We start from the raw sequence: 24,535 nt of genomic DNA, 5'->3' as shown, positions 1-24,535 counted from the left end.
GGTGAGGCAGGCAGTAGGCTACCAGCCACCCAGTGAGAGAGTGTAGAGCAGGTACTGTCTCTTTGTGTGGTGAGGCAGGCAGTAGGCTACCAGCCACCCAGTGAGAGAGTGTAGAGCAGGTACTGTCTCTTTGTGTGGTGAGGCAGGCAGTAGGCTACCAGCCACCCAGTGAGAGAGTGTAGAGCAGGTACTGTCTCTTTGTGTGATGAGGCAGGCAGTAGGCTACCAGCCACCCAGTGAGAGAGTGTAGAGCAGGTACTGTCTCTTTGTGTGGAGGCAGGCAGTGGCTACCGGCCAGTGAGAGAGTGTAGAGCAGGTACTGTCTCTTTGTGTGGTGAGGCAGGCAGTAGGCTACCGGCCACCCAGTGAGAGAGTGTAGAGCAGGTACTGTCTCTTTGTGTGGTGAGGCAGGCAGTAGGCTACCAGCCACCCAGTGAGAGAGTGTAGAGCAGGTACTGTCTCTTTGTGTGGTGAGGCAGGCAGTAGGCTACCCACCCAGTGAGAGAGTGTAGAGCAGGTACTGTCTCTTTGTGTGACCCAGTGAGAGAGTGTAGAGCAGGTACTGTCTCTTTGTGTGGTGAGGCAGGCAGTAGGCTACCGGCCACCCAGTGAGAGAGTGTAGAGCAGGTACTGTCTCTTTGTGTGGTGAGGCAGGCAGTAGGCTACCGGCCACCCAGTGAGAGAGTGTAGAGCAGGTACTGTCTCTTTGTGTGGTGAGGCAGGCAGTAGGCTACCGGCCACCCAGTGAGAGAGTGTAGAGCAGGTACTGTCTCTTTGTGTGGTGAGGCAGGCAGTAGGCTACCAGCCACCCAGTGAGAGAGTGTAGAGCAGGTACTGTCTCTTTGTGTGGTGCTGAAACATTCTAATTTGTCCACGTGCAGAGCTATGTTCCGTCCCGCCACCACACGTGACAATACATTGTCAAGTTCCCTTTCCCTAGCTAGCCTAGCTCACCTGGAAATGGTTCATGTAACCAGAGAAATAAGAAGATATGTTATGATGGTGGAATACACCATCGTGGAAACTGGTGCTGGCAAGTGGTTAGGAAGGATTTAGGAGTCACTGTAGGCAAGGAGAGCAACCCGGTAGATGGAGAGCTTACATAGCCTGCAAAACGTGCCCGGAAGGTATTTGTTGACAATAATTATGTTAATTATCAGTTTGTTCATTTAGACCATACGCAGATCATATAAAGTTTAAACCGATGCAGCTGGTGAAAGTTTGAGTATAGCCAACTAAATGCATGTATTTTTGTAGGCTATATTAGATTCTGGGAATTGTTCATTTAAGTTTCAATGAAACTATTTGATTATCTGAAAACATATTGAATGTAGAGGTATTGTTTTGTATGTCGGCTATAGGCTTTCATTAGGTAAGAAGGCTAATTAGAAGTCGATTTGATTTGTCAATGTGCTGCATCGCATTATGAAGAAAATAATATATTGGTTTCCTTTTATTCAAATGTTGAATAGACATGCAGACAAATTCATTAATGCATGGAAGGGGAATAATATCCTACTACTCTGGAGTCATAAAAACAATTAAATAAATGTACATTATTTTGCGGGTCAGGGATCAGCTCTCGGAACAATGCTATGCGGGTGGGTCGGATTGCAGAGAAAACTCTGTCCTGCTGTGGGGTATTGGGTGGGGCTCGGAATTGATGTAGCCGGCACGGGGCAGGTGTGGCTCCAAAAAACTGACCCATGTAGGACTCTAGTGTGCTGATGCGCGCACATGTGTGGCTGTGTGTTTGTGCGTGCATGTTTGCACCTGTCCTTCCGTCGGTCCCCTATTAAGGCAGGGCTGGCTGATATCCTGGGCTGGGTGGCGCTGGTGGAGATAGAGCTCTGTGATTGGCTGCTGGCAAAGGACGCTGTCTCTAGATTGGCGGGGGACATGGGAGGAGTGGAGTGGGACAGGGAGCTGCACTCTGAGTGGGACAAGGACCCTGGTGGGGGGAAGGCGAGAGGAGGGTGACATGGTGGAAGAAAGGAGAGGGAGGAGAAACTAAGTTACTCATAGGTTATTACTGTGTCGTAATCTAGTTGTCCATGTACTTTCTAGGTAAATAAATGCTACTTTTGTTACCACATAGTTGATGGGCACAGAAAAAAATGATTGAATCCCTTCAAATACATTCATGAAAATCTATTCATTACATACATTCATAATTCAATAAGCTCATACTGTTGGAGGAGTGTAAATATGTAACCTTGTAGCAGCAGGAGACATAAACAACCTACCTCTATCAGACCCTGCAACAGACCGTGGGTATCGAGTAGGGGGGATTTTAATACGCTCCTGCCGGAAATGTAAATTACCAGAGGAACCTGTCAAGATCATAAACAGATGGAGGCGAGTTACCAGTAGTAACATACAGACTAACAGTAATAACAACCTCTATCTTAGAGGGGTAAGACAAGTGAATGTTAATATCATTCATGCCATGAAAGACCATAAACTGATTATTACGATAGTAAAAGCACTACATGTATGATCCCGTGTGGCTCAGTTGGTAGATGCATGCAATGCCAGGGTTGTGGGTTCGAATCCCACGGGGGACGAAAAACAAAGTTTCAAATGTATCCACTCACCTCTAAGTGGCTCTGGGTCAGAGCGTCTGCTAAATGACTAAAATGAATCCACTCACCTCTAAGTGGCTCTGGGTCAGAGCTTCTGCTAAATGACTCAAATGTATCCACTCACCTCTGAGTGGCTCTGGATCAGAGCGTCTGCTAAATGACTAAAATGTATCCACTCACCTCTAAGTGGCTCTGGGTCAGAGCGTCTGCTAAATGACTAAAATGTATCCACTCACCTCTAAGTGGCTCTGGATCAGAGCGTCTGCTAAATGACTAAAATGTATCCACTCACCTCTAAGTGGCTCTGGGTCAGAGCGTCTGCTAAATGACTAAAATGTATCCACTCACCTCTAAGTGGCTCTGGATCAGAGCTTCTGCTAAATGACTCAAATGTATCCACTCACCTCTAAGTGGCTCTGGGTCAGAGCGTCTGCTAAATGACTAAAATGTATCCACTCACCTCTAAGTGGCTCTGGGTCAGAGCGTCTGCTAAATGACTCAAATGTATCCACTCACCTCTGCAAGTGGCTCTGAGTCAAAGCGTCTGCTAAATGACTCAAATGTATCCACTCACCTCTAAGTGGCTCTGGGTCAGAGCGTCTGCTAAATGACTAAAATGTATCCACTCACCTCTAAGTGGCTCTGGATCAGAGCGTCTGCTAAATGACTAAAATGTAAATGATTGCAGTGCTCATAATGTAAAAATCTAATTATTGACTCAATAAGGTTTTTTATTTTTTATTCGTTCATTGGTTCGTTCATTTGTTCGTTCACTGACCCAGTCTGGTACTGGAGGGCAGGGAGTTGGTGCTGTGTGGTGTCTGGCTACAGGGTGATGAATCTGACGTTAAGTCACCAGACCGCTTGTGGCTCAAATCCAGGCTCAGACGACCTTGGTGCTGGGGACTATAGGAGTAGAACACAGTCATCTGATTCATGCAGGCGATTATGACATATCTATGTTGAGCTATATTGTAAGATCTAGACCATTAAGTACATTGTTGACATTAAGTTTATGTTTGAATTACTGCCTTCTAATCATGGACTGATTCAGACCTGGGATACCTGGAAATGGCTTGGCATCGAGGAGGGGTATCTACCTGGGGTGAGAGTGTGAGTGGTTGCCTGAGGTGGGTGCAGGAGGACAGTTGTGGTTTGTGTGAACGTCATGGCTCCAGGCAGTATAGACTGGGTTCCTCATCACAGCGGTGACAGCAGGACACGGGGCTAGACCTCTGTGTCCGGGGTCTGGATGACCAAAAACAAGGACATTTACATTTTAGTCATGAAGCAGACACTCTTATACAGCTCTTTTAAGTTAGACGCAGTAAGGTAATAAAAAAAGACATGGTCACAATCATCACAATTCAAAAGAGACGCTATCTGTTAAATCAGGGCCAGTAAGGGTTAAGAAAACAGGAAATGAAAGAGATCAGGTGCAATATCACACCTGTACTGAAACACAGTGGAGAAAACAAGATAAGAAGATGCATCTTTAATGAGATAATCTAATATACAATGACTTGTTAGTTGTAACAGGAGACTTACGTGCAGTCATGGTGCTGCTGTATCCTGGTGGTACCAAAGGCATGCTGTAACGATGAGAGCGCATGGGAGAGAAACGCACCAAGTCCACCGGCTCTGGAGACGCCTCGTCATTAGAGAAACTCTGGACGCACAGTAAAGACGGACAGGAACTATCAGCTCTAGTAACACACACTGACACGACATGCAGCGTATGGAAAACACAGGACTTTATTGCATAGTGAATATTTGTTGCGTGTAATGGCAAATCAATAAGAATATCAACATCGTACCAAAAGGAAACTTGGAAAGTTTGGCTAAGCACAGTCACAGGGCTCAATTAATGAATCAACCAAACAACCAATCAATCAATCAATCAACCAATCAATCAGGAATGTTAATTACCTGGATAGGGATGTGGATGTGTAGAGGGGTCATGTTCCGGCGTAACGCAGGGGCTGATTTGGGACGGTACCTTCTCCTGTCCCTGTCCAGCTCCTCCCCCCTCTGCCTGCTTACATCCTCATCACATGACTTCCTGGAGCTGATGATTGGCTGCATCCCCTCTCCAGGAAGGTCTATGTAGTAATTGTGCTTCTCACTGTCCCCGTCTCTGTCTCGATTCTCTCTGTCTCTGTCCCTTTCCCTATCTTCGTCTCTGTCTCGACCCTCCAGCCCCCCCCCCTCCTGTTGTTTGCCCACCAGGGGTAGGCCACCTGGGGCCTGGCCCGGGGGGGTTGGAGGGGTGCCTGTCCCTGTGGTGATGGTGGAGTCCGAGGCAGAGCTGATCTGCTGGCGATGTTTGAACCTGAACGAATCTCTCCTCTGAGGTGGGGTGGGAGGGGTCTGCCCTATCCCCACCCCTGGCCCCACCTCAGACTGAGAGTCCTGCGGGGAGTGTTTTGATAGCTGGGACAAGGAGAGGTAGTCCAGTTTGGAGGACGCCTCGGGCCGTTTGAAGGTGTCTGCGTCGAAGATGGACTTCCTCTGCTTGGGCTTCTTATAGATGGAGAGCTGGGCACACTCAAGGATGGACGCGCCCACCAAGACTTTAGGCCAGGTGCCTCCGCTCGGCTTCTCTCTCTCTGGAGAGGTGGTGTGTTCTTCCTCTCCTCCTCTGTCTCTGTCTCTGTCTCCTCCTCTGTCTCTGTCACTTCCTCTGTCTCTGTCACCTCCTCTGTCTCTGTCACCTCCTCTGTCTCTGTCACCTCCTCTGTCTCTGTCTCCTCCTCTGTCCAGCAGCGTGCTCTAAATAGAATAAACCCCAGGGTGGAAATTGATATGTTACAGTCTTAAACACATAACAACATTCATCCAACCATCCATCCATTCCTCCACATCCCTCCAACCATCCATCCATTCCTCCACATCCCTCCAACCATCCACCCATTCATCCCCCTCCCTCCACATCCCTCCATCCATTCCTCCACCTCCCTCCACATCCCTCCATCCATTCCTCCACATCCCTCCAACCATCCATCCATTCCTCCACATCCCTCCAACCATCCACCCATTCATCCCCCTCCCTCCACATCCCTCCATCCATTCCTCCACCTCCCTCCACATCCCTCCATCCATTCCTCCCACTCCCTCCACATCCCTCCATCCATTCCTCCCCCTCCCTCCACATCCCTCCATCCATTCCTCCCCCTCCCTCCACATCCCTCCATCCATTCCTCCCACTCCCTCCACATCCCTCCATCCATTCATCCCCCTCCCTCCACATCCCTCCATCCATTCCTCTCACTCCCTCCACATCCCTCCATCCATTCATCCCCCTCCCTCCACATCCCTCCATCCATTCCTCCCCCTCCCTCCACATCCCTCCATCCATTCCTCCCCCTCCCTCCATCCATTCCTCCCCCTCCCTCCATCCATTCCTCCCCCTCCCTCCAACCATCCATCCATTCCTCCCCCTCCCTCCACATCCCTCCATCCATTCCTTCCCCTCCCTCCACATCCCTCCAACCATCCATCCATTCCTCCCCCTCCCTCCACATCCCTCCATCCATTCCTCCCCCTCCCTCCACATCCATCCATCTATTCCTCCCACTCCTTCCACATCCCTCCAACCATCCATCCATTCATCCCCCTCCCTCCACATCCCTCCATCCATTCCTCCCACTCCCTCCACATCCCTCCATCCATTCCTCCCCCTCCCTCCACATCCCTCCATCCATTCCTCCCACTCCCTCCACATCCCTCCATCCATTCCTCCCCATCCCTCCACATCCCTCCATCCATCCATCCATTCCTCCCCCTCCCTCCACATCCCTCCATCCATCCATCCATTCCTCCCCCTCCCTCCACATCCCTCCAACCATCCATCCATTCCTCCCCCTCCCTCCACATCCCTCCATCCATTCCTCCCCCTCCCTCCACATCCCTCCATCCATTCCTCCCCATCCCTCCACATCCCTCCATCCATTCCTCCCCCTCCCTCCACATCCCTCCATCCATTCCTCCCCCTCCCTCCACATCCCTCCATCCATTCCTCCCACTCCCTCCACATCCCTCCATCCATTCCTCCCCCTCCCTCCACATCCCTCCATCCATTCCTCCCCCTCCCTCCACATCCCTCCATCCATTCCTCCCCATCCCTCCACATCCCTCCATCCATTCCTCCCCCTCCCTCCACATCCCTCCATCCATTCCTCCCCATCCCTCCACATCCCTCCATCCATTCCTCCCCCTCCCTCCACATCCCTCCATCCATTCCTCCACATCCCTCCATCCATCCATCCATTCCTCCCCCTCCCTCCACATCCCTCCAACCATCCATCCATTCCTCCCCCTCCCTCCACATCCCTCCATCCATTCCTCCCCCTCCCTCCACATCCCTCCATCCATTCCTCCCCCTTCCTCCACATCCCTCCATCTATCCATCCATTCCTCCCCCTCCCTCCACCCATCCTTCCAAGACCAACCTGCAGGGTAATACAGTCGGAGGCCACAGGGGTGAAGGTGAGAGGTCGTCTGCTGTGTGACTCCCCTCTCCTGTAGCAGTAGTCCTGGTGGGGCTCTGGAGACCCCAATGGCCCTGAACTAACTGGGCTGTGCTGCAGACAGCTCCCCCTGTGGGATAGAGAGCGGGAGTACATGGAGCTACTGGAAAACGGCTTGTGCTGGTAGATGGAGCCACCTCTACTGTTGTTGTCTACTGCTACAACGTTGCTATGACTCCTGTCTTTGTTGGGATGGTTGTGTCTCTCTCCACCACTGGAGCCAATATCAGGGCAGAACATGTCTGTCTGGGTAGAGCTGTTGTTGTTCTTGGAGTTCCGGGAGTGCCAAGAGTGGAGCGAGAGGCAGTTGGAGTTCTTCTCTGAGGCGTCTCGCAGGTTTTCAAAGATACTCTGGCCGGAGCAACTCTGAGGGAGCAAACAAGTGGTCACTCATTTCGACTCAGGTTGTTCATAGTGCTGAAATTTGTGACCCAGGAAACATTTACAGAGCATTCAGAAAGAATTCATACCCCTTCACTTAATCCACATTTTGTTGTGTTACAGCCTGAATTCAAAATGGATTTCTCTCCCATCTACACACAACACCCCATAATGAACTCTGGCGGCAGGTAGCCCAGTAGTTAGAAGCATTGGGCCAGTAGCCGAAAGGTCGCTGGCTCAAATCCCAGAGCCAACTAGGTGAAAACCGGTTGATGTGCCCTTAAGCAAGGCACTTAATCCTAATTGCTCCAGGGTTGCCATCAATAATGGCTGATCCCTGGCACTGACCCCTCTCTCTGTGGGATTTGCAAAAAAACATGTGAAATAGGACAAATGTAAGCCCCACCTAATTATCTTGTAATAACAAAGTGAAAACATGTTTTTATACATTTTCACAAATGTATTTAAAATGCCTTACAGTAATATTTCATTTACATAATTATTCACACCCCTGAGCCAATACTTTATAGAAGCAACTTTGGCGGCGATGACATCTTTGAGTCGTCTTGGGTATGTCTGTATCAGCTCTGCACATCTGGATTCGGGGATTTTCTCCCATTTTTCCTTGAAGATTTTCTCAAGCGCTGTTAAGTTAGATGGGGAGCAGCAGTGACCAGCAATCTTCAAGTCTTTCCACAGAGGTTCAATATGATTCAAGTCTGGGCTTTGGCTTGCGCCACTCAAGGACTTTCACATTCTTGTTCAGAAACCATTTCAGCTTTGCTTTGGCTGTATGCTTGGGGTCATTGTCCTGTTGGAACGTAAATCTTTGTCCCCGAGTGCAAGGTCGTTTTCACTCTGAAGCAGGTTTTCATCAAGGATTTTCCTGTATTTGGCTCCATTGTTCTTTCTATCCTTACCAGTCTCCCAGTCCCTGTCGCTGAAAAGCATCCCCATAGCATGCTGCTGCCACCCCCATACTTCATGGTAGGGATGGTGTTAGCGCTTTACATTCAGGCCAAAGAGTACAATTTGTGTCTCATCAGACCACAGAATATTTTGTCTTATGCACTCAGACATTCACATGCCTTTCTGAAAACTCCAGGCGTGCTGTCATGTTGCCTTTTTCTTAGCAGTGGCTTCTGTCTGGCCACTCCCATAAAATCCAGATTGTTGAATTTCTGTAGAGACGGTTGTCCTTCTGACAGGTCACAGCAACTCTGAAGTTCTTGGGTTCTTGGTCACCTCCCTGACTAAGGTCCTTCTTGCCCTGTTGCTCAGTTTGGTCGGATGGCCAGCTCTAGGCAGAGACTAGGTAATTCCATATTTTTTTCAATTTCCCAATGGAGACCTCTGTCCTCTTGGAAACTTTGAACGCTCCAGAAATAGTTTTATACCCTTCCCCAGATGTATGACTCATCACAATTCTATCTCAGAGATCTACAGACAGTTCCTTGGACTTCATGGTATAGTTTCAGCTCTGACATAAACTGTCAACTGTGGGACCTTATACATAGAGGTGTGTTTATTTCTAAATCATGTCCAAATAATTGAATTGGTCACAGGTGGAGACGAGTCGAGTTGTAGCGACATCTCAAGGATGATCATAGTTGCACCTGAGCTCAATTTAGAGTGTCATAGCAAAGGGGTGTGAATACTTATGCAAAACACTTTGTCATTATGGGGTATTGTGTGTAGTAGATGTTGCACCCTTAAAAACTAAAAACATTTCTCATAAGAAACCAGCTCCCTGGTACACAGAAAATACCCGAGCTCTGAAGCAAGTTTCCAGAAAATTGGAACGGAAATGGCGCCACACCAAACTGGAAGTCTTCCGACTAGCTTGGAAAGACAGTACCGTGCAGTACCGAAGAGCCCTTACTGCTGCTCGATCATTCTATTTTTCTAACTTAATTGAGGAAAATAAGAACAACCTGAAATTCCTTTTTGATACTGTCGCAAAGCTAACTAAAAAGCAGCATTCCCCAAGAGAGGATGACTTTCACTTCAGCAGTGATAAATTCATGAACTTCTTTGAGGAAAAGATCATGATTATTAGAAAGCAAATTATGGACTCCTCTTTAAATCTGCGTATTCCTTCAAAGCTTGTCCTGAGTCTGCACAACTCTGCCAGGACCTAGGATCAAGAGGGACGCTCAAGTGTTTTAGTACTATATCTCTTGACACAATGATGAAAATAATCATGGCCTCTAAACCTTCAAGCTGCATACCGGACCCTATTCCAACTAATCTACTGAAAGAGCTGCTTCCTGTGCTTGTTTTAGTACTATATCTCTTGACACAATTATGAAAATAATCATGGCCTCTAAACCTTCAAGCTGCATACTGGACCCTATTCCAACTAAACTACTGAAAGAGCTGCTTCCTGTGCTTGTTGAACATAATAAACGGCTCTCTATCCACCAGATGTGTACCAAACTCACTAAAAGTGTCAGTAATAAAGCCTCTCTTGAAAAAGCCAAACCTTGACCCAAAAAATATAAAAAACTATCGGCCTATATCGAATCTTCCATTCCTCTCAAAAATGTTAGAAAAGGCTGTTGCGCAGCAACTCACTGCCTTCCTGAAGACAAACAATGTATACGAAATGCTTCAGTCTGGTTTTAGACCCCATCATAGCACTGAGACTGCACTTGTGAAGGTGGTAAATGACCTTTTAATGACATCAGACAGAGGCTCTGCATCTGTCCTCGTGCTCCTAGACCTTAGTGCTGCTTTTGATACCGATCACCACATTTTTTTGGAGATTGGAAACCCAAATTGGTCTACACGGACAAGTTCTGGCCTGGTTTAGATCTTACCTGTCGGAAAGATATCAGTTTGTCTCTGTGAATGGTTTGTCCTCTGACAAATCAACTGTAAATTTCGGTGTTCCTCAAGGTTCCGTTTTAGGACCACTATTGTTTTCACTATATATTTTACCTCTTGGGGATGTCATTCGAAGACATAATGTTAACTTTCACTGCTATGCGGATGACACACAGCTGTATATTTCAATGAAACATGGTGAAGCCCCAAAATTGCCCTCGCAAGAAGCATGTGTTTCAGACATAAGGAAGTGGATGGCTGCAAACTTTCTACTTTTAAACTCGGACAAAACAGAGATGCTTGTTCTAGGTCCCAAGAAACAAAGAGATCTTCTGTTGAATCTGACAATTAATCTTAATGGTTGTACAGTCGTCTCAAATAAAACTGTGAAGGACCTCGGCGTTACTCTGGACCGTGATATCTCTTTTGAAGAACATATCAAGACCATTTCAAGGACAGCTTTTTTCCATCTACGTAACATTGCAAAAATCAGAAACTTTCTGTCCAAAAATGACGCAGAAAAATGAATCCATGCTTTTGTCACTTCTAGGTTAGACTACTGAAATGCTCTACTTTCCGGCTACCTGGATAAAGCACTAAATAAACTTCAGTTAGTGCTAAATACGGCTGCTAGAATCCTGACTAGAACCAAAAAATGTGATTATATTACTCCAGTGCTAGCCTCCCTACACTGGCTTCCTGTCAAGGCAAGGGCTGATTTCAAGGTTTTACTGCTAACCTACAAAGCATTACCTATCTCTCTGATTTAGTCCTGCTGTACATACCTACACGTACATTACGGTCACAAGACGCAGGCCTCCTAATTGTCCCTAGAATTTCTATATAAATACATTTGATTTGATTTGAGATGGGTGATTTTAGATGGGTTACTATAACTTTGAGATGGGTTACTATAACTTTGAGATGGGTTACTATAACTTAATACCTCAGCTTAATAGACTAAATAAACTTTGTAATTATATGAACCAACCAGCTCAAATACAATAATATATTTCACATTTTCTCAGCCCCCAATACCAGCTCAAGATATTCATTCCACAGCTCATGCTAACATCTATCTATCCATTGGCTACAGCATTGACAACAAAGCCAGTAGATGAAGATATCCCTAATGGCCAAAACCCTGGTCAAAAGTAATGCACTACATAGGGAATAGTGTGGCATTTGGGACTCAACAGCCTTAACTCACCTTGATGAGAGAGACGCTGAGAGCATCTCTGCAGCTCCGCAGTAAAGCTTCACACTCAGACAGTGATTTGTTATCTAGTGTTATTCCATTTATCTGTGGAGGGAAAAATGAGGTCAGCACATCGTATCAAAACAATGTTATTGCAGGGAAGCAAGCAGGTCTTCACTTAAATACTCCCAAGTCCCAAATGGCCTCCTATTCCCTATGTACTGCACCACTTTGCACTACTTTTGACTAGGGCTCTGGTCAAAAGTAGTGCACTATATAGGGAATAGGAGGCCATTTCAGACGCAGACCAAATTATTTATAAATGAATAGAGTTACCACGGTAATATGCATGCAAACTATCTGGGGATCCATGAATGTGTTATGAAATGCAATTAAGATATGATGATGCAAAACTACAAATGGGAGAATCCAGTTGGTCATAAACAACAAGCTGAGATTTGCATTCAAATATATATTATTAACATGTGACCATGTATTTACATTATACAGTGAGGGAACAGTAAGAGACAGAATAACAACAAAAAAATCCAGAAAAACGCATGTCAAAAATGTTATAAATTGATTTGCATTTTAATGAGGGAAAAAAGTATTTGACCCCCTCTCAATCACCTATCTCCCAGGTGTCTTTCATACAGGTAACGAGCTGAGATTAGGAGCACACTCTTAAAGGGAGTGCTCCTAATCTCAGTTTGTTACCTGTATAAAAGACACCTGTCCACAGAAGCAATCAATCAATCAGATTCCAAACTTTCCACCATGGCCAAGACCAAAGAGCTCTCCAAGGATGTCAGGGACAAGATTGTAGACCTACACAAGGCTGGAATGGGCTACAAGACCATCGCCAAGCAGCTTGGTGAGAAGGTGACAACAGTTGGTGCAAATGGAAGAAACACAAAATAACTGTTAATCTCCCTCGGCCTGGGGCTCCATGCAAGATATCACCTCGTGGAGTTGCAATGATCATGAGAACGGTGAGGAATCAGCCCAGAACTACACAGGAGGACCTTGTCAATGATCTCAAGGCAGCTGGGACCATAGTCACCAAGAAAATAATTGGTAACACACTACGCCGTGAAGGACTGAAATCCTGCAGCGCCCGCAAGGTCCCCCTGCTCAAGAAAGCACATATACATGCCCGTCTGAAGTTTGCCAATGAACATCTGAATGATTCAGAGGACAACTGGGTGAAAGTGTTGTGGTCAGATGAGACCAAAATGGAGCTCTTTGGCATCAACTCAACTCGCCGTATTTGGAGGAGGAGGAATGCTGCCTATGACACCAAGAACACCATCCCCACCGTCAAACATGGAGGTGGAAACATTATGCTTTGGGGGGCTTCTGCTATGGGGACAGGACAACTTCACCGCATCAAAGGGACGATGGACGGGGCCATGTACCGTCAAATCCTGGGTGAGAACCTCCTTAACTCAGCCAGAGCATTGAAAATGACAATGACCCAAAACACACGGCCAAGGCAACAAAGGAGTGGCTCAAGAAGAAGCACATTAAGGTCCTGGAGTGGCCTAGCCAGTCTCCAGACCTTAATCCCATAGTAAATCTGTGGAGGGAGCTGAAGGTTCGAGTTGCCAAACGTCAGGGTCGAAACCTTAATGACTTGGAGAAGATCTGCAAAGAGGAGTGGGACAAAATCCCTCCTGAGATGTGTGCAAACCTGGTGGCCAACTACAAGAAACGTCTGACCTCTGTGATTGCCAACAAGGGTTTTGCCACCAAGTGCTAAGTCGTGTTTTGCAGAGGGGGTCAAATAACTTATTTCCCTCATTAAAATGCAAATCAATTTATAACATTTTTGAAATGCGTTTTTCTGGATTATTTTGTTGTTATTCTGTCTCTCACTGTTCAAATAAACCTACCATTAAAATGATAGACTTTCTTCCATTAAAATAATTTCCTTGTCAGTGGGCAAATGTAAAAAAATCAGCAGGGGATCAAATACTTTTTTGCCTCACTGTATATATTCATGAAGTATGAGTACTAATCTAGGATTAGGCCCCCACCTAATCATTCATTTGAATCTAAATGGCTAAACTGATCCTAGATAAGCACTCCTACTCAGATACGCTTTATGGATACAGGCCCAGGTTTAGTAGCAAAACAATTTTAGCTTTCATAATAAAAGCAGGTGTAATGTGATACGTACAGCGATGAGTCGATCTCCGACTGTGAGTGAACCCTCCTTGGTTGCTGGAGAGCCCGGAGTGACCCCAGCTACAAACACCCCACACTCCAGCCCTATACCACTGGCTGGAGGAGGCAGGGAGGATAACGTCACGTCTTCAGCACACACACATTTCATTATCACAATCGTCATCATCAATCTAGTGTTGGATACTGATCATACAATGACAGAAGTTTCACATTTTGCATTCCATCCAAAAATGGATGATAAGTGCTTGGGCAGGGCGATACGCACTAAGAAAATAGGGTTACGCAAGGGTTCTTTGGGAAGAGTGATGGTTCTATGTGGAACCATAATAACTCCAATAACCCTTTGAGCTCTTCAATGATTCTTTGCAGTTCAGAAAAGGTTTCTTTGCTCTTTTAGTGACAATTCAAATATAGGGGCGGCGGCTCATTAGAATATTTTGGGGCACGGTTTGCTCACAGCTCTTTTGGTGAAACCGTGAGTGACAGTGTGATTCCAGTTTATCTAATGTGTTGTGTTATGCTATTACATATTAAATATGACAGTGTCTTGTGAAAGACTGATGTATGGCCTTGTGTCAATTGAGAACTGATGTCTAAATCAGGAGATGTCAAACCTCTCCTCAGGGAGCCCCAGCTGTTCCAGAGGTAGCACACCTGAAACAGCTTGTCAATTAACACAATAATAAAACCTTTGGAATTTTAACAATATAATATGTCTAACCAGAAGGGAAAAAAACAGTATTGTTCTTCAAACAGTTTTTTGTAGAACCTTTGAGATTGAGATAAAGGTTCTGTAAAAGAACCATTAAGAAGAGTTATATACGGCATCAGAAATGGTTGTAATGACAGCAGAATCCTTTTTGGTGCCCTTTTTGAATAGTTCTTTATAGCACCATAAAGGTTACATGTTTAACCTTAAAAGCATGCTTCTTTCGAGAACATTCAAAAAGAGGCACCAAAAAGGGATCCGCTATGTTTACAAGTCAAAGAAGACTTGTTTGGCTCTTATATAGAACTGTACCTGTACACAGCCAATCTGTAAATAGCACACCCAACTACCTCATCCCCATATTGTTACTTATCCTCTTGCTCTTTTGCACCCCAGTATCTCTACTTGCACATCATCATCTGCACATCTATCACTCCAGTATTAATGCTAAATTGTAATTATGTCTCTATGGCCTATTTATTGCCTTACCTCTCTAACCTTACTACATTTGCACACACTGTACATACATTTTTCTATTGTGTTATTGACTGTATGTTTGTTTATGTGTAACTTTGTGTTGTTGTTTTTGTCGCACTGCTTTGCTTTATCTTGGCCAGGTCACAGTTGGAAATGAGAACTTGTTCTCAACTGGCTTACCTGGTTAAATAATATATTTTTTAAATGTTTTTATTGTGTGAGGTTTTGGTGTATATGAGTGATACCTTTGTATCCTGTGAGGTTGATCTCAATAGGAGTGATTAAGCGTCCTCCCAGAGATTTCCTCCTGCGGACCACCATATTGATCACTCCTTCTCCGCTCAGCACTGCCTTCAGAACCTGCTTCCTGTCCTTATTGGTCAGGTCCACATTGTTAATCTTCAACAGCCAATCATTCACTCTGTAGAGAGAAGAGCAACCAATAATTGACTTTGTAGAGAGAAGATGCAACCAAGCAGAACTGTAACCAGTGGATGATTAATAATAACAATATGTTTTTCAAAAGTAGGAAGAAGGCCATTAAGTGTGATTTACCTTAACCTTCCTTCAGCAATACCTCCTCTGTCCACCTTACTCACAAATATCCCACAGTCTCCTGGTAAATATGGCTCATTTATCCCCTCGGCAACATCAAAACCAAGTGCTTTTAAATCCATGTCCTCCTGAAATAACGTAAATAAAGCATGACTATTTCCTCATTAAAAAGGCGCATCTGATCTAAAATGTGTCCATGTTTTGAATATTACTACTGTTTTCCTACTGTATTCATTCTTTGTGGTTCATTTCGATTTGGCAATAGCACAAAGTAATGCATGTGGAATTGGCCAAGATAAATAGCTTGGTGAGCACTAAACACTTACTCTGTTTTTCTCAAACTCCACAACTTCCGTCTCCCACTCCAAAGAGTCTGTGTCGATGGCTGAATCGTGTGAATTATGAGCCATCAGCTGACGAAAACTGGCCTCCTTTTCCAACTGGTCTTCAATCCTTTCTCTGTAGAAAGAGAGAGAAACTTTGAAAACAACCTTTACATTTGAAGACAAACTTGTGCATGTACAGACAGCCAGTCGTGAGATACACATTTCAACCACTAGGTGGCAATAAAACATGGTAATAAATGACACTGTCTGTCAGAGCACCAAAACCTACAGTACTTCAAATCAAGTTACAGAACTGGCAAATACAGTGCCTTGCGAAAGTATTCGGCCCCTTGAACTTTGCGACCTTTTGCCACATTTCAGGCTTCAAACATAAAGATATAACACTGTATTTTTTTGTGAAGAATCAACAACAAGTGGGACACAATCATGAAGTGGAACGACATTTATTGGATGTTTCAAACTTTTTTAACAAATCAAAAACTGAAAAATTGGGCGTGCAAAATTATTCAGCCCCTTTACTTTCAGTGCAGCAAACTCTCTCCAGAAGTTCAGTGAGGATCTCTGAATGATCCAATGTTGACCTAAATGACTAATGATGATAAATACAATCCACCTGTGTGCAATCAAGTCTCCGTATAAATGCACCTGCACTGTGATAGACTCAGAGGTCTGTTAAAAGCGCAGAGAGCATCATGAAGAACAAGGAACACACCAGGCAGGTCCGAGATACTTTTGTGAAGAGGTTTAAAGCCGGATTTGGATACAAAAAGATTTCCCAAGCTTTAAATATCCCAAGGAGCACTGTGCAAGCGATAATATTGAAATGGAAGGAGTATCAGACCACTGCAAATCTACCAAGACCTGGCCGTCCCTCTAAACTTTCAGCTCATACAAGGAGAAGACTGATCAGAGATGCAGCCAAGAGGCCCATGATCAGTCTGGATGAATTGCAGAGATCTACAGCTGAGGTGGGAGACTCTGTCCATAGGACAACAATCGACAACAGTCGTATATTGCACAAATCTGGCCTTTATGGAAGAGTGGCAAGAAGAAAGCCATTTCTTAAAGATATCCATAAAAAGTGTCGTATAAAGTTTGCCACAAGCCACTTGGGAGACACACCAAACATGTGGAAGAAGGTGCTCTGGTCAGATGAAACCAAAATGGAACTTTTTGGCAACAATGCAAAACGTTATGTTTGGCGTAAAAGCAACACAGCTCATCACCCTGTACACACCATCCCCACTGTCAAACATGGTGGTGGACCATTCTGGAAGAAAACCTGATGGAGTCTGCAAAAGACCTGAGACTGGGACGGAGATTTGTCTTCCAACAAGACAATGATCCAAAACATAAAGCAAAATCTACAATGGAATGGTTCAAAAATAAACATATCCAGGTGTTAGAATGGCCAAGTCAAAGTCCAGACCTGAATCCAATCGAGAATCTGTGGAAAGAACTGAAAACTGCTGTTCACAAATGCTCTCCATCCAACCTCACTGAGCTCGAGCTGTTTTGCAAGGAGGAATGGGAAAAAAAATTCAGTCTCTCGATGTGCAAAACTGATAGAGACATACATACCCCAAGCGACTTACAGCTGTAATCACAGCAAAAGGTGGTGCTACAAAGTATTAACTTAAGGGGGCTGAATAATTTTGCACACTCAATTTTTCAATTTTTGATTTGTTAAAAAAGTTTGAAATTTCCAATAAATGTCGTTCCACTTCATGATTGTGTCCCACTTGTTGTTGATTCTTCACAAAAAAATACAGTTTTATATCTTTATGTTTGAAGCCTGAAATGTGGCAAAAGGTTGCAAAGTTCAAGGGGGGCGAATACATTCGCAAGGCACTGTATATATCAGGGTTCTATTCCTCTGTACTGTAAATAGTTTTCAGAGGTTTATATTCTGATGTGGATTGATGGAGAAATGGATGGAGGATGTAGAAGGATGAATAACTCACTTGAGTTCCTTAAGTTCGCGTGACGCATCGTTTTTCTGTTTCCTGGTATCATCTAGGTTTCTCAATGCATCTGCCAGGTCGCTCACCGCTCGGTCCCTCTCTCTCCTCAGGTTGTCACATAACGTTCTGACAGACACACACACACAGGGCGTCATCTACATCTATTCATACATTGCCTTTCAAGCTTGTCCCATTTTCTGTAAATATCCAATAATCACCCACTCTTCTCTGTAAAGACAGAGCCTTTCAACTAATTTTTCGGCACTGGCCACTGATCCTTGAGTCTTCAATATCGATATAAAGTGTTTTTCTTAGCTATCATCCTGTTGGCTTCCTGACAGGTTGTTGGGGCCACGTGCTACGGAATGCAAGATGTTTCTCTCTATTTATTCTCTCTCTACTCACCGAATACTCTCTCTCTCTGCCACTATCTTGTCTCTCTCCTGAAAGGCCCAGTCGCGTCGACACTTGGCCACCTCTGCTTCCTGCGTCGCCTCCTTCAGCTCCTGAGACATGGCTTCATACTGCTTCCTCAGCACCTCTATCTCCTTGTTGGCCCGCTCCATGTCCAGGGTTGTCGAGTCTTGTTTCTGATGAGGAGGAAATGGATGTAGGTTGAAGTTGCCCCTAGATGCTGATCTTGGGTCAGTTTAGTACCCCCCACTAATGGTTAAGATACGATTGGGGGTGGGGGAAGATTATCCTAGATCTTTACATAGGAGAAACTTCACCCCGGAGAAATACACAACTATATGACATATTGTTTTTATGACGAACTACACTCAGTGGCCAGTTTATTATGTGTACACCTATCTAGTATGGGGTCGGACACCCCTTTGCCTCCAGAACAGTCTGAATTCTTCAGGGCATTGGAATGTTGCTCAATTGGTATCAAGGGACCCAACATGTGCCAGGAAAACATTCCCTACACCATTACACCACTGCCACCAGCCTGTACCGTTGATATCAGGCAAGATGGGGCCATGTACTCATGCTGCTTATGCCAAATCGCAAAAGGAACCGTAATTCCTCGGACCAGGCAATGTTTTTCCACTCCTCAATTGTCCAGTGTTGGTGACTGCGTGCCCACTGGAGACGCTTCTTCTTGTATTCAGCTGATAGGAAGCCGGTGTGGTCTTCTGCTGCAAGGACCGACGAGTTGTGTGTTCCGAGATGACGTTCTGCACACCAATGTTAGCTTGCACGAATCTTGTCATTCTCCTTCGACCTCTTTCATCAACAAGCTGTTTTCGACCACAGGACTGCCACTGACTGGAGGTTTTTTGTTTGTCGTACAATTCTCGGTAAAACCTAGACACTGTCGTGCGTGAAAAGCCCAGGAGACCGGACCTTTCTGGGATACTGGAACCGGCACGCCTGGCACTGCCACACTCAGATCACTAGTTTTGCCCATTCTAACGTTCGATCTGAATGCCTCGATACCAGTCTGCCTGCTTTACAGTACATAGCAAGCCTTGACCACAAGACTCACTGTCTGTAGGAGCGAACCATTTTCATGAACGGGGTGGTGGACCTAATAAACTATATATTTCAAGCACACAAGTGCTTTCAGTTAAAAATATTAGGTGAATGTGTTTCCTCATAGGAAAACTGGAATTTAGAGTTAATATTTAAATTCCAACTTCCTGATTTGATTGAATTCAAAATGGAATTGACCCCAACTGACTTGTTGTGTAACATTTTGTTTGAGTGCATCCTATAGATTAGATTATAGATTTGGCTGTGAAGTGGGACAGACAGGGATGTGACGGCTGGTTGTACTTGTTTCATTCCAGCTGTGCTCACTGTGCTGTGACCTTAACCCAGGGTAACCTCGCCAAGCAGGTGCCACATAGCAGGGGATTCATAAAAGATTATCCAGCCAGCCACCACGATGGCAACAAGGAATGGGACCATTTTAAAAACAGACAGACATACACCACCAATTCTACCACAGTATTTCTGCATCCCAAATGGCACCCTATTCCTTATATACAGTGCAATTGGAAAGTATTCAGACCCCTTGACTTTCTCCACATTTTGTTACATTACAGCCTTATTCTAAAATTGATCAAATACTTTTTCCCCCTCATCAATCTACACACAATACCCGATAATGGAAAAGTGAAAACAGTTTTTAGAAATGGTAGCAAATGTATTAAAAATAAAAAACAGACCCGTTGCTATGAAACTTGAAAATGTGCTCAGGTGCATCCTGTTTCCATTGATTATCCATGAGATGTTTCTACAACTTTATTGGATTCCACCTGTGGTAAATTCAATTGATTTGACATGGTTTGGAAAGGAACACACCTGTCTATATAAAGGTCCCACAGTTGACAGTGCATGTCAGAGCAAAAACCAAGCCATGAGGTGGAAGGAATTGTCCGTAGAGCTCAAAGACAGGATTGTGTCGAGGTACAGATCTGGGGAAGGGTACTAAAAATTGTCTGCAGCATTGAAGGTCCCCAAGAACACAGTGGCATCCATTATTCTTAAATGGAAGAAGTTTGAAACCACCAAGACTCTTCCTAGAGCTGTCTGCCCAGCAATCGAGGGAGAAGAGCCTTGTTCAGGGAGGTGGCCAAGAACCCGATGGTCACTCTGACAGAGCTCCAGAGTTCATCTGTGGAGATGGGAGGACCTTCCTGAAGGACAACCATCTCTGCAGCACTCCACCAATAAGACCTTTATGGTAGAGTAGCGGCTAGCTTCTGGGTTAAGCAAGCAGTGTGGCTTGGCAGGGTTATGTTTCGGAGGAGGCATGGCTCTCAACCTTTGCATCGTCCGACTCCATACGGGAGTTGCAACGATGGGACAAGACTGTAACTACCAATTGGATATCATGAAATTGGGGATAACATTTTTTAAAAATGAATATTCTCTGGTCTGATGATTGAACTCTTTGGCTTGAATGCCATGTGTCACATCTGGAGGAAACCTGACACCATCTCTACAGTGAAGCATGGTGGTGGCAGCATCATGCTGTGGGGATATTTTTCAGTGGCAGGGACTGGGAGACTAGTCAGGATCGAGGGAAAGATGAACGGAGCAAAGTACAGAGAGATCCTTGATGAAAACTTGCTCCAGACCGCTCAAGGCCTCAGACTGGGGTGAAGGTTCACCTTCCAACAGGACAACGACCCTAAGCCCAAATCCAAGACAACGCAGGAGTGGATTCGGGACAAGTCCCTGAAAGTCCTTGAGTGGTCCAGCCAGAGCCCGGACTTCAACCTGATCAAACATCTCTGGAGAGACCTGAAAATTGCTGTGCAGTGACGCTCCCCATACAACCTGACAGAGTTTGAGAGAATCTGCAGAGAAGAATGGGAAAAACTCCACAGATACAGGTGTTCCAAGCTTGAAGCGTCATACACAAGATTTGAGGCTGTAATTGCTGCCACATGTGTTTCAACAAAGTATTGAGTAAAGGGTCAGAATACTTATGTAAATGTGATATTTCAATTTTTAGTTTTTTTATGAATTTGCTAAAATGTTGTTTTGACATCATGGGGAATTGTGTGTCGATTGATGAGATAATTATTTTTTTTTAATCCATTTTAGAATAAGGCTGTAATGTAACAAAATGTGGAAAAAGTAAATTGGTCTGAATACGTTCCAAATGCACTGCAGATATTAGGTAGAAAATAGAATATTTACGGGCAGAACTGAAAAGTCGTGTGTGAGCAAGGAGGCCAACAAACCTGACTCAGTTACACCAACTCTGCCAGGAGGAATGGGCTAAAATTCACCCAACCTATTGTGGGAAGCTTGTAGAAGGCTACCCGAAACGTTTGACCCAAGTTAAGTCATTTAAAGGCAATGCTACCAAATACTAATTGAGTGTATGTAAACTTCTGACCCACTGGGAATGTGATGAAAGAAATAAAAGCTGAAATAAATCATTCTCTCTACTCTTATTCTGACATTTCACATTCTTAAAATAAAGTGGTCATCCCAGCTGACCTAAAACAGGGAATTTTTACCAATGATTAAATGTCAGGAAATGTGAAAAACGGAGTTTAAATGTATTTGGCTAAGGTGTATGTAATCTTCCGACTTCAACTGTAGGTATTTATAGTTGTCACATATTCTAAGTCAGAACCGTCCAGAGTAGTGATGCTAGGCGGGTGGGTGCGGGCAGCGATCGGTTGAAGAGCATGCATTTATTTGTACTAAATTTACTTTAATGATGTCAGCCTATCAGAAGCTTCTAAAGCCATGACATCATTTTCTGGAATTTTCCAAGCCTTTAAAGGCACAGTCAGTTTAGTGTATGTAAACTTCTGACCCACTCGAATTGTGATACAGTGGATTATAAATGAAATAATCTGTCTGTAAACAATTGTTCTAAAAATGACTTGTGTCATGAACAAAGTAGAAGTACTAACCGACTTGACAAAACTATAGTTTGTTAACAAGACATTTGTGGAGTGGTTGAAAAAAACTAGTTTTAATGACTCCAGCCTAAGTGTATGTAAACTTCCGACTTCAACTGTATATACAGTGGGGCAAAAAAGTATTTAGTCAGCCACTAATTGTGCAAGTTCTCCCACTTAAAAAGATGAGAGGCCTGGAATTTTCATCATAGGTACACTTCAAATATGACAGACAAAATGAGAAAAAAAATCCAGAAAATCACATTGTAGGATTTTTTATGAATTTATTTGCAAATTATGGTGGAAAATAAGTATTTGGTCACCTACAAACAAGCAGGATTTCTGGCTCTCACAGACCTGTAACTTCTTTAAGAGGCTCTTCTGTCCTCCACTCGTTACCTGTATTAATGGCACCTGTTTGAACTTGTTATCAGTATAAAAGACACCTGTCCACAAACTGAAACAGTCCCACTCCAAACTCCACTATGGTCAAGACCAAAGAGCTGTCAAAGGACACCAGAAACAAAATTGTAGACCTGCACCAGGCTGGGAAGACTGCATCTGCAATAGGTAAGCAGCTTGGTTTGAAGAAATCAACTGTGGGAGCAATTATTAGGAAATGGAAGACATACAAGACTACTGACAATCTCCCTCGATCTGGGGCTCCACGCAAGATCTCACCCCGTGGGGTCAAAATGATCACAAGAACGGTGAGCAAAAATCCCAGAGCCACACGGGGGGACCGAGTGAATGACCTGCAGAGAGCTGGGACCAAAGTAACAAAGCCTACCATCAGTAACACACAACGCTGCCAGGGACTCAAATCCTGCAGTGCCATACGTGTCCCCCTGCTTAAGCCAGTACATGTCCAGGCCCGTCTGAAGTTTGCTAGAGAGCATTTGGATGATCCAGAAGAAGAATGGGAGAATGTCATATGGTCAGATGAAACCAAAATATAACTTTTTGGTAAAAACTCCACTCGTCGTGTTTGGAGGACAAAGAATGCCGAGTTGCATCCAAAGAACACCATACCTACTGTGAAGCATGGGGGTGGAAACATCATGCTTTGGTGCTGTTTTTCTGCAAAGGGACCAGGACGACTGATCCGTGTAAAGGAAAGAATGAATGGGGCCATGTATCGTGAGATTTTGAGTGAAAACCTCCTATCAGCAAGGGCATTGAAGATGAATCGTGGCTGGGTCTTTCATCATGACAATGATCCCAAACACACCGCCCGCCCGGGCAACGAAGGAGTGGCTTCGTAAGAAGCATTTCAAGGTCCTGGAGTGGCCTAGCCAGTCTCCAGATCTCAACCCCATAGAAAATCTTTGGAGGGAGTTGAAAGTCTGTGTTGCCCAGCAACAGCCCCAAAACATCACTGCTCTAGAGGAGATCTGCATGGAGGAATGGGCCAAAATACCAGCAACAGTGTGTGAAATCCTTGTAAAGACTTACATAAAACATTTAACCTCTGTTATATACCCTTTGTTGGCAATGACAAAGTATTGAGATAAACTTTTGTTATTGGCCAAATACTTATTTTCCACCATAATTTGCTAATTCATTAATTAAAAATCCTACAATGTGATTTTCTGGATTTTTTTCCCTCATTTTTTCATTATGATGAAAATTACAGGCCTCTCTCATCTTTTTAAGTGGGAGAACATGCACAATTGGTGGCTGCCTAAATACTTTTTTGCCCCACTGTATATATATATAAACTCAGCAAAAAAATAAACATCCCTTTTTCAGGAACCTGCCTTTCAAAGATAATTCATAAAAATCCAAATAACTTCACAGATCTTCATTGTAAAGGGTTAAAACACTGTTTCCCATGCTCAATGAACCAAAAACTATCAATGAACATGCACCTGTGGAACGGTCGTTAAAAGCACTCATAGCTTACAGATAGGCAATTAAGGTCATAGTTATGACAACATAGGACACTAAAGAGGCCTTTCTACTGACTCTGAAAAACACCAAAAGAAAGATGCCCAGGGTCCCTGCTCATCTGTGTGAATGTGCCTTAGGCATGCTGCAAGGAGGCATGAGGACTGCAGATGTGGCCAGGACAATAAATTGCAATGTCCATACTGTGCGATGCCTAAGACAGAGCTACAGGAAGACAGGACGGACAGCTGATCGTCATCACAGTGGTAGACCACGTGTAACAACACCTGCACAGGATTGATACACCCGAACATCACGCCTGCGGGACGGGTACAGGATGGCAACAACAACTGCCCGAGTTACACCAGGAATGCACAATCCCTCCATCAGTGCTCAGACTGTGCGCAATAGGCTGAGAGAGGCTGGACTGAGGCCTTGTAGGCCTGTTGTAAGGCAGGGTACCAGACATCACCGGCAACAGCGTCGCCTATGGGCACAAACC

The 24,535-nt window shown here is 44.7% G+C and overlaps 1 protein-coding gene across 4 annotated transcripts in view; it reads right to left on the bottom strand.

Moving 5' to 3' along the window:
• LOC118373514 (disks large homolog 5-like) overlaps nt 1-24,535 on the bottom strand; it is a 180,904-nt gene that overhangs the window by 41,279 nt on the left and 115,090 nt on the right. For 2 of the 4 annotated variants that reach the window (XM_052473218.1, XM_052473220.1), the window contains exons 12-25: nt 18,170-18,354; nt 17,765-17,890; nt 15,780-15,912; nt 15,454-15,581; nt 15,144-15,319; nt 13,705-13,808; nt 11,535-11,627; nt 7,037-7,480; nt 4,515-5,357; nt 4,134-4,254; nt 3,686-3,833; nt 3,364-3,491; nt 2,247-2,333; nt 1,774-1,951 (exon numbers count right to left, since the gene is read on the bottom strand). In XM_052473218.1, the coding sequence (XP_052329178.1) occupies nt 1,774-1,951; nt 2,247-2,333; nt 3,364-3,491; nt 3,686-3,833; nt 4,134-4,254; nt 4,515-5,357; nt 7,037-7,480; nt 11,535-11,627; nt 13,705-13,808; nt 15,144-15,319; nt 15,454-15,581; nt 15,780-15,912; nt 17,765-17,890; nt 18,170-18,354 (2,894 nt within the window). The remainder of the gene's footprint in view (nt 1-1,773; nt 1,952-2,246; nt 2,334-3,363; nt 3,492-3,685; nt 3,834-4,133; nt 4,255-4,514; nt 5,358-7,036; nt 7,481-11,534; nt 11,628-13,704; nt 13,809-15,143; nt 15,320-15,453; nt 15,582-15,779; nt 15,913-17,764; nt 17,891-18,169; nt 18,355-24,535) is intronic. The other 2 variants (XM_052473222.1, XM_052473223.1) reach the window with 2 other exon arrangements.

Source organism: Oncorhynchus keta, chromosome 2, assembly GCF_023373465.1.
Source record: "Oncorhynchus keta strain PuntledgeMale-10-30-2019 chromosome 2, Oket_V2, whole genome shotgun sequence".
In the NCBI taxonomy this organism is placed as follows: Eukaryota; Metazoa; Chordata; class Actinopteri; order Salmoniformes; family Salmonidae; genus Oncorhynchus; species Oncorhynchus keta.
The sequence above is the reverse complement of the archived record's forward strand: the minus strand, read 5'-3'. Positions and strand labels throughout refer to the sequence as shown.